Below are 10,724 nucleotides of genomic sequence, written 5' to 3'. Positions count from 1 at the left end.
CATGTGAGATTAAAATAAATTTTGAAGCGGAAAAACCAACCAAGCACTGCTAATGCAACATTAATGTAAACACCTCTGAGGGTATTTTAATAGAGGAAACAATTCCCAACACACATCCTCATTACGAGGAAAATCCTCGTGTACGACCAAATTTTAACACTTCTACTTTCCAACACATCATGTTGGAAAACGTGCACGACCAAATTTTGACACTTCTACTTTCCAACACATCATGTGCAAGGACCACACTGGGTGGAGATTAACGATAGTTATCGAATTATCGGATCAAGAGATCTGCACGAGAAATGTTCACCTTGAAGATAAATTTATCATGGACCGGGACAATACTTTTTTGCAAGCAAGTCCGAAGCAACTTGATTAAACCAAGCACCTTGATCACTTTACCAGACTGCAACGCAGCCGTAGCTTGGCTGTACAACATTGTTGTCATTCGTTACCAGGCCTTTATGGATTTTGTAATGTGTCTTTAGTGTAGATTGGCGATTGAAGGCTTTGTTACACACGTGACATTTGAAGGGTCGCTGATTGGTGTGGATAATCTTGTGTCTACACAGTGTACTGGAGAGACGAAAACCTTTGCCACATGTTTGACATGCAAATGGCTTGTCACTCGTGTGTTCGGGCATTTTCATGTGCTTTCCAAAAGTGTAATTAGTTTTAAAGACTTTTCCGCAGTGAGGGCAGTGGTAATTTGAAGCATTGCTGGACTTTTTAACAATAGGTTTCCGATGGGTACGTTTTGCTCCAGAGGCAGGTAAAGTCAGGATTTTTTCTATGGAAAAGGACAGACCCTCTGCGCATTCCCTATTAGCACTCTCCTGCGATTGGCTCCCATCTACTAACTCTTGTGTCACACTCCAATCACTTCTTACTTGGCTAGTTTCAGTCCTTACTCTTGTGTTATCTGCATCTGGATGTTCCAAGACTTTTTGTTCTCTTTCACTTTCATCCCTTCCTACAAATGAGAAGGGAACTTTTATGAACAGCATATTCAAAAGTGGGTTTTAAGCTGCAGACGACTTAAAACATCATATACGGTGCTTAATAAAGAAGCTAAGTGCTTTTTTTCAATTTTTGGTTGGCCTCCTTCGCCTCAGACACTTAGATTTTAAAATTTTTGCATCAAGGTTGGAAAAAACACCCTATATTTCAGTAAAATGAAGCCTTACCTGTACTTTGCGACGTGTCCGAATGTTTTGGCGTAGTCAGTCTTCTTAGTGTAAATGAACGAGGCATGTTAAACAAGTTTGCTTTTCCTCAGCAATGGATCCTGTTTGTTCTCGTAACTCAAGCACGATGCTGCGTGGTGGAAGGAAAAAAATTCCAAAGCATCTCTGATTGCATTTTCATGGCCTTTATACCTTTGTCACCTAAACCAGCTTTTGTTCAAATACCAACCTGTCCTGTTTTAATGCTTGGCTTTTTCAAATATTACAAGTGAGCAACGCCCCCTGTGCTTTTTTCACGAAAGGCTTTTTGTTGACCAGTCCCTACCAAGTAGTTTTTGTAGTCGTTGACATGTTGCAAAAGTGTTTCTTGGTAAAGAAAACAGGTTTTCACGCATTTAGGACATTACACCTGAAGTAAATGTCCTGTCTCATCCACGTGTAGTATTTAAATGTTACCGGCCAGGAGGATCTAATAATACAATGGACTTTAACCTACACTTAACTATATTATTGGCCAATGTCTGTCACAAATATAGGGGGAAAAAAGAAGAAAAAAGAGTGTGTGCGACCAATCATGGCTTAATCCTTTTAATCTTTAAATACAAAGTAATTTAGATTTACGGCGATTTTAAAGGCCGTTACAAACAAACTTCAATCTTCGTGGATTTGCTGTAAAAGGAAAATTGCAGACAGGATGCATTCGAGACTAATGCATGACCAACATGGTCACGCATTGGCGTCACGCATTGGCATAACGCGCTGAAAGAGAGAAGAGCGAAACATCTGCAAAGACCAATCCCGTGCTCTGCAGTTAGGTATCTCTTTACTTCTTCCAAACTAAGAGTTATGATGACTACGGTTGCGTCTATACAAACCTGAGTCACTGACTGAGTTGAAAACATGAATGACGTTTCTATTTTCTTTTCAACAGCGATGCCAAGCTTTTGTTCCTTTTTGCTGGTAACGTGGGTGTTAGGAATAAATTCAAGGTCTAACAGGCTTGGGAGGGTGGATAAAAATTTTCAGACGATGTATGCGTTGATCATTATACTCGATTCAGTTCAAGCATTCGAGCCTCGTTCTTTAAGGGTCGGAATAATCAACCTTAGAGTTGAGAAGCCCTCACATTTTCGCCTCAGATCGACAACAAGAGGTTATTTCGGGCAGAACAGTTGCTGTTTCAGTGATTAAGAGCGCACAAACGCCGACATGGGTAATGAAGTGTTCTTTTATCTTGTTATCCCACTTAATCTCCAACCCTTGTAATGTTACAATAACTTGTTATTACCCCCGCCTTGGAATAGCGAGGGTGAGTTTTTGTTCAGGGCTATCACATGGAGTGAAAAAACCTCTATCAGGTAAACCCGGTGAAAACATTTTTACAGCTGGGGACAATGATTTTGATTTATTGATGGTAGAAAACGTTGATAGATCATCCTCGCTCTGCTGAAACAAGGCATTTGATGGGAACGCCCCATACAACCTCCACATACCGTTGAAATCCAAGCTACTGACACCAACAATGATTTACGTATTGAAATTTGCGTTTTTATTGAAGAAAAAACTTTAAGTTTAATTTATTTAGAAAAAAACGCTATTAATAACAAGCTTAGATTGTTTGGAATTGTTGATATCAATAACTTTTTAATCTAAGTAGCCAAAGGAGTCAGAACCAAAATTTCGAATTCCAAGTCATTGTAGATTCCAATACATTAATACAATAGGGATAGAGAAAGCTAGCTGCACCATTTTGTACAAACCATTGCGAGAGAGTTTCTCAATGCATAGTGCACTATGAAAACTTAACGCATCAATTTTCGACAATTGTAACAAAGACTAAATTATTAATATATTGAATAGCAAACATCTTACATTAGTTGTAAATATTTCTTGAGTCTGATATGACCGAGAATTTCTAGTAAAAAATCTTCTGCTCTCATGCCTCTTTTAAATTTTACTCTCCTGACCCATGACGTCCTCCATGTTCACTACATTGTTTTGTAGAACCACTTGTTCGTGTTTCTCCTCTGTCAGATGTTTGCGGCGATAATTTTCATAATGAATGTTATCTGTGACCTCCTTTAAATCTTGCATGTGTGTTCTATGAAAAGACATATAAGTTTGTTAATTATTTCCAAGAACAACAAATCCCCATATAGATTGCGACAAAAACGTCCTCCATTTTAAGCGACTCATTAGCCTGGCTTTCGGTCGCTCTCCCTAGTCCCCACACGATATTTCCCTAACTGACAGACCGGAACAGACTCCAGAGGGTAGCTATCCTTTAATAGCTTGTGCTCGTCCACCAATTTCACACTTACTTGATTAACATGTCTCGTAACTGAGAAAATTCACAGTGGTTCTTGTTTTCAACTGAAAGCAAATCATAAAATAAATTACCTCTAGCAAATGCACGACAACAAGAGGAACATTTTCAACACTAGCCGGAATGTCTGCAAATTCTCGTTACCTTCAATGAGGCCCCATTTTGTCTTCCTTCCAAGAACTGGCTTTCCTGACACAGTGACGTATCGATCACTACCAATTACAGCAAAGGGCAGCTGATCCTAAGAAGTAAGACATGACGCAAACAGAACGTTGAGAAAAGCCAATAAACTAACTGTAAGACAGGAACTTCCAATACTGATGTGGTCTGACCACATCTCGGCAATGTGAACTAGATTAGTACTCTTTCACTAAAGCTTTGTACTTCAAAATGAAAAATATCGACTCAGTGATTATGTAATAAACGCACCTTAAACAACAAATATTCATACTTCACTTTATATCATTTAATGATAAGTAAAATTTTGGGCGAAATTAACAATGTGCTAGTTCATTGTGGAACAAATTCCATTAAGTAACAAATTCCATTAAGTAACAAATTCCATAAGTAACATTCCATTTCTTACAGACCCTTATTCTTGACGTTGTCCTAGCTTCTTCTTCATCCAAGTCATGTCGATTAAGAACTGGGTAGATATTAATGCGATTTTTCTCTATATCCTCCCGCAGCTACAATAAGAACACATGTACTGAATAATTTCATTTAATGTGTTTCGATTGTCCAAAAATGGAAAGCTAAATTAACTGACTGGTAAATACATGAAAATTCACAGAAGTTAGACTGTACCCTCCTTCTGAAGGCTTCACGTTCTTCAACAGTTAGTGTGTCTGCCTTTGCAATCACTGGCACAATATTGACACACTTGTCTAATCTCTTCATGAATTCCACATCAATGGGCCTCAACCTGAAAAAAATTCAAATCATGGCCGTAAGTCACCAATCGGGCACACCAGTTCTCCGTCACTCATCACTGGGCAAGCCACTTCATTTTGAACACCTTGAGTGCTTTTCCTGTTAATTAATGTTGCATTTTTTCAATGCAAATAGTTGCTATTGCAGATGTACACATAAAAGTGTTCATTAAAATTTGCATGGAAACTTTATAAGCATCAACACACACTCCACACATACATGTACAAAAAATTAATATTCAAACTTCTTTAGAAAATAAATTGCTCGATGTACTGCATTCAGCTGCTCTTTGGAATTAACAAACCTCACCACTGGGACAAAATTGTTCATATAAAGCTGTACACAACTTTTCAGGATTCCACTGACCTAAAACAAGCCATTTTTTCAAAAATTAATAAAGAAGATCTTAGTGTTGGTTAGGATGAACCCACCTGTGGCCAGTTGGTGCAATAAAGTACAGACAGCAGTGAACTCTGCTATCTGGAACTCGAGGCTTTCTGTTGATGCTAGTTTCCTCTTTCAAATATTTGTTGTACTGTTCATTTATGAACTGCAGGATTGGGTCCCAGCTGCAGCAACATAATTGAAACAGGCGTGAAATAACTACTACCATTATCAAACAGACCTTCATATCTTACTTTTATTCAAATTAATACAGTTTTATTTGAAGAGTTTCCCACTCCAATAATAAAGGTGATTCACGCTAATTATAGCAAATGTGAATACTATCTCACAAAGCATGTATACATAAATATAACAGATGCTACCAGATGGAGCCAAAACAACCAGAACTAACTCACAGTATTTGCTAAACATTTCTTGGTAAACAGGTACAGCTGCATTGCTGTATACCTGCTGTGTAGAACCAGCGAGTCAGCTGGTCCTTAGCATACTCTAATAAGGCATTAAGGGCATCAAAATGTACAGTGTTAGTAAGGGGGGCATGCATCTACAGTATCGAAAAAACTTATTAATACAATGAACAGTAGAACAGCCTTACCAACTTTCATTATTGATCTGATCACCAAACCCAGGTGTGTCTGTGATGGTAAGTTTTAGTCTTACTCCTTTCTCCTCAATGACTGCAAAATAAGAAATGAAATTTTTGCTTATAATAGCATTCATAAAGATTTACTTTCTTATCGCCCATAACCTTGCCTTAACCTAAACATTCCAAGTATCATATCTCACCCAAAAAGTATATAATACCAAAGAAATAACACAGGTGATTATAAGATAGCAATGAACCCAAACACACCATGACTCACTGATTTGACTTCAACAGTCTTGGGAATACAGGGGGTGGCTCCAGTGGAAGATATTCTACTCAATCTTCCTTTAAACAAAGTGTTCACCATGGTTGATTTACCAAGGCCTGTTGCACCTAAAAAAGACAAGAAAGGAATCTTTCGCCTTTTTCCTTCATATCTTTGAATAAGGAAAGCACTTGCAGTCTTTTTCAAAGAAGAATACTTCCTATACATATCAAGTGAGAAAAAGATGACAGGAATAGTCCATTTTACAGTTGCATGCTTGGTTGCCAAGCCTTTGAATAGGAGTGAGGCTAAGGGTGACTGTGTTATCTGCATGATACAAACCTTGATACAGACCTTGCTGCTTTTCAAATGTAAATTACTTTGTTATCATGCCAACTAGATACTGGTCTCTACCACAACAAGGTCACCTTCGGCCTCTCTCCAAATCAAAGGCTTGGCAACTAAGTACACAACTGTAAAATGGTCTATTTTTATGCATATACCAAACTACTGCTGAATGTATGACTATAAACTGACTTGAAATGCCAATAAGATTTTATTTTAATTTACAGTAGTCACATTCAAACCCAATTAACTTGTCAAAGAGTAGAATTGAAGGTATTAAAAATAAAATCATAAATGATAAAAACTTACCAACAACCATGAGATTAAATTCAAATCCTCTTTTGAGAGATTTTTTGCGGATTTGCTCCTGCACTGTATCAAAACCAACATAACCTTCTAGAACTGTCTTCAACTTTCCCCAATGTGTCATAGCCTGCATTGTCTCCATCATGATCTCTATAAAGTTCTGGTAAGAAAGTAACCCTAAAGCAAAAGAAAGTGATGACACAAAGAAGATGAGGATGATTGTGTATTCAAGACGTTTTCAAATCAAGATAACCTATCCTTCCTCATGTACAGTAATTCAACCAGTTTCTTATTTTTAGTGTTCTTCATGCATGTGGCTGGCACTCAGTAGCTAAACAAAAATGTACGCCAGAGATGTAAAGGAGACTGCATCTACCACGTATCCTTAATTGAGGTAGCTGTGATCACAGTGAGCTCTTTAACTGGTAAAATTAAAAAATGACATGCTTCACTACACCTTTTTCAGCCTTGCTCTCTGCTTTACTATTTATTGTTTCTTTCTCATTTTCACTAAGCTGAGCTCCCAGTAGTTGTACAGCAAGAGTTGAGATTGTTGCCACATCAACATACCCAGTCTCCTCAACATCAGCAAACTTGAACACCTTAGACAAAGCTGGAAAAGTTAAACACTTCATTGAGTTGTAACATACAGTAACAACCATGGATCAAACATTTATCATTCATCTTCAAGGGCATTTGGCTTGGTTTGAATCCCACCCTTCTTTGGAATTTCCCTTTTGTAACACACCTCCCTAGAGATCCCCTCCCTCTCCCCTCTCCTCTCCCTGGGATTTCAAAGGACAGGGTTGATACTCATGATACATTTGGAATAGCAGATAAACTAGAGCTCTCACCATGACAATAACTCTTAATGAAATAAATGAACATAATGAGTATATTTTACAAAATGATGGGCATTTAAGACTTATTTTAAACAAGGAGAATTTCAGAACATTTAAATCTTAAGTACACACTGGTGCCATAGTATGGCCACCGATAAGATCATTGCAACAAAATTGAAAAGTCAATGATTTGAAAATAGACCTGAACAACATTTAAACTAAAATACTTGATACAATTTAAGAGTTATAACTGAGACAACATTTATGCGGCCAGCATAACAACAAGTAAAAACAAGTTCGAGTGCTTATTCAATTCTAATGATTGACTCCATGTGACACAAGACAATAGAAGAAGTTTGACAGGTGGTGAGAAAGCTCTTTTGTAGTGACACTCCCTTCCTACCACAATAAATTTGGTCTGAAGCCAAATTGTTTGCCTCAAATTTACTGAGACTTGGTAGAATTTTCTAAACAAGGACTGCTTTTGGCTAGAACAACTTTGTTATTTGTAATTAGCTCCCAAAGTTCACTGCGTTGTACCTGAGATTTTTCATATAAATGTTAATGATTGTTGTATGTATGGGCCCACATTTTCAACGCAAAAGTCGAAAATAAAGCGAGAAGAACCCCCAAAACAACACTCATTTCTCCAACAAAAGAGACATTAAGTCGGTCGTCAGTTTTTGCGTTACAAATAACTTTTTTTCTTAAATTTTCAATGATTTGGATCGAGACTACGCTCTTCATTCAACATTTTCACTCGTGATGAATGGAAATGTTTAAATCCTCGAACACGTGAATTATAAATGAACCGCCACCAGTAAAGCGTACAAAATACTCACAATAACGAAAGGTGGATTGTTCCGGAAATTCCGTATCCATGAAGTAGTTTTTTAAGTGAAATAACCAAATAGTTATTGGAAAAACACACGTAGAGGTTGAGTTAAAAGAACTGATTACTTTGAAAGGAAAACGGGTCAAACAAAAAACAATGGTTTTGTTATGAAAAAAGAGCCAATCGATTTGTCGCAAACCTTCATAAAAGTTTAAAACGCTTCCAAACAATAACGATTTAATCATACTGTGGGCTATCAAAAACCACGTACATGCATAAGTAATCCCAATACTGCAAAAGACAAATTGAAACTGCAATATATCTTAATAATAGCTTGAATATTTGCAAGGTTGGCCTAACCTTGAGAGAAATAATAGAAGACAGTTATAGCTATTTGCGAAAACCGAATTAACAGTCTAGACATGTTAACGAGATGCTTTAAGTAAGCGCAGAAGAATGCTTTTAAGTCTTGTTCGAAGGGCCAAGAATGTGTACATTTGCGGAACGAATCAAATAATAACGACACCAAACGATTCATTAAATAAGTAAAATAAACAATTCTGACTTACCATCGGTTTGAGCTCCTGTCAGGAGGAATTTCTGAAACACAGAAAACATTCGTCTGTCAGAAAGAACAACCATAAGATTTGAGACGTGATACTACTTAAACTAGATACCTTATCAGAGGAAGCCATCTTCAGTCACATCGTTGTATTGCTGCAGTACTTGCTGTAAGCGGAGGTATTCCAAAAGTAGTTACCAGTGTCCGTCTGACGTTAAGTAACGAAACATGATTAACATGACGTGACGGATCCATTGGAGGTCACGGAAAGCAAAAACTATACATGATACTGGGTTACAAGTCTAATACCCCATTCACACCAGCAAAACATCTTAAGTTAAACCAGGTTTAACTGAATAATAATAATAATAATAATAATAATAATAATAATAATAATAGTAAAAAAGAAATGGAGAATTGAAGAACTTTCTATAGGTTTTAAGTAGTCATGATCTACTTGTATTTTCTGTTCGGTGTTCTAAACTGAAGTCAAACATCGGCTTAAGCAGCTTCTAAGAAGAAAAAAATTTTGAACACCTTTCAGAACATGTTTAAGCTTCAGTGTGGATGGGGTATTAGTTACATAGTGTCTCTCTCTAGCCAAACGGTTGGAGTGAACAAGGAGAACCCACATGGCTCGGCAACTGAAGGAGATTATAATCAAATCTTATCTTGAAATTGCCGCTGGTCCAACGTACACTCTCACCTAGGAAGACACCTTTTTAAATTATAGTTTTGCCTCTCAGTCAAACTCCGTATTTCCACGTATCTTTTAGCTTATAATGTAGTAAACTAATGCATGGCTTATAACCCCAATAATATTGTAGTAATGAAATCTCTTTAGTTTATTGTAAAATCTCTTTAGTTTATTATGGTAATCAAACTTCTTTAGCTTGCAATGTGTAGTATCTACTTATTTATTACTAATACCCGCCAAGACTAGCTAATGCTATATGCGGGTTGTGTTGCTTCTAATGTTCTTCCTGTTAGCTAAATGGATAGAGCGCTGGACTATTGTGCGAGAGGTCGAGGGTTCGAGCCTCGGCCGGACCAACACTCAGGGTCTTAAAATAATTGAGAAGAATTTGCTACCTTTCTATAACATCAAGAAATTGTTAGATATTCTAGTCTTCTCGGATAGGGACGAATAAATGAAGGTCCCGTCTCCTGCAGGGTTTGGGGTAGGAGACGTTAATTTCCCACACACGAGATTACTGTGTGATGGATGCCCTCCCCTGGGATGGGATGGGTGGAATATTGGGCGCACTTAATTTGGAGCCTCGCTCTGTTGTGCGACCCTCACCACACTCGGTGAAAGTGTTTAAATAAATAAATAAATAAATAAAGTAAAATAATAATAAACAGACAAACAAACACATTTCCGTAAGCGGACAGTCTCTCGTAAGCGGACGTATATAGACGTGAACACTTTAAAAGAAAAAATTGAAATCTTCTTTTGTTTACGCTCTGCGCCCTCTCAGAAGTGGATACCCCGTGCATAGTATTTGACTCTTGGCAATAAATTTGTCTTGAACTTGCAAATCAACAAAAGGATGGGCTTTAACACAGCATTTGCGAGAAAGCAAGCTTTCCATAGTCATACGGGCCGGAGTGCTCTAGCCTCCCATATCTTGGGCAACTCAGGTTTTTTGGACAGCAGGAGAAATTTGGTGAAGCCAAATTTTGGGTAGATATTTCTATTTTAACCAGTTAAATTCTCATGAGGCAGTGGCTTTCTAGCGCCTGATGAGTTTCTTTGTAAACTGATGAAATCTGCTACCACTAAACTCAATTTTAACCTCAAGAACATTATTGGAAATGCATTCGATGGGGCGGCTAATATGAACGGTATACACAAGGAACTCTCAACAGGAATGGTTGAAAGTCCACAGTTACGACTGTTACGATCATCAATCTCGCTCTTCAGGATACTATGACACGGATTGAACCATTGCAAAACAATCTGGGGACTATTCAGGCTCTCTACAACTTCTATACGACACGCCCTGTTTAGTGACAGAGAAGTACAAGGTGAGGATCTAAAACTGACGATGTCATTGAGTTCCAGACGATGGTCATACCAGTGCAGGGTGGGAACCCATAAAGGCCGTATACGGAAAATGGAACGA

At 37.7% G+C, this 10,724-nt stretch overlaps 1 protein-coding gene across 3 annotated transcripts; it reads right to left on the bottom strand.

Annotated features, from left to right (window-relative positions):
* Positions 1–2,716: 2,716 nt before the first annotated feature.
* LOC111324801 (neuronal-specific septin-3) lies at positions 2,717–8,789 on the bottom strand. 3 transcript variants are annotated; one of them, XM_022928446.2, is made up of 12 exons: positions 8,711–8,789; positions 8,603–8,633; positions 6,814–6,969; positions 6,360–6,533; positions 5,708–5,833; positions 5,450–5,531; positions 4,881–5,018; positions 4,324–4,441; positions 4,107–4,205; positions 3,661–3,757; positions 3,512–3,563; positions 2,717–3,291 (listed from the first exon to the last, which is right to left on the bottom strand). In XM_022928446.2, the coding sequence occupies exons 1-12, from the start codon at positions 8,726–8,728 to the stop codon at positions 3,138–3,140; spliced, it is 1,245 nt and encodes a 414-aa protein (XP_022784181.2). In that variant the 5' UTR covers positions 8,729–8,789; the 3' UTR covers positions 2,717–3,137. The 3 variants fall into 3 exon arrangements, with proteins under 3 accessions (XP_022784181.2, XP_022784184.1, XP_088592283.1); XM_022928449.2 differs by having other exon boundaries at positions 6,927–6,969; positions 8,711–8,727; XM_088736157.1 differs by lacking the exons at positions 8,603–8,633; positions 8,711–8,789 and adding an exon at positions 8,041–8,168.
* Positions 8,790–10,724: the final 1,935 nt, after the last annotated feature.

Source organism: Stylophora pistillata, chromosome 10 (genome assembly GCF_964205215.1).
Source record: "Stylophora pistillata chromosome 10, jaStyPist1.2, whole genome shotgun sequence".
Classification (NCBI taxonomy): Eukaryota; Metazoa; Cnidaria; class Anthozoa; order Scleractinia; family Pocilloporidae; genus Stylophora; species Stylophora pistillata.
Note: the sequence above shows the minus strand (reverse complement) of the source record. Positions and strands in the feature narration are given on the sequence as shown.

Bases quoted from the DNA above. Each gene is read 5' to 3' on its own strand.
- LOC111324801 (XM_022928446.2), bottom strand. The intron at 5,834-6,359 runs GTAAGTTTTTAT...TGTCTTTTTTAG, and splicing joins ATTTAATCTCATGGTTGTTG to GTGCAACAGGCCTTGGTAAA. The intron at 3,564-3,660 runs GTAACGAGAATT...ATTTGCTTTCAG, and splicing joins AAAATGGGGCCTCATTGAAG to TTGAAAACAAGAACCACTGT.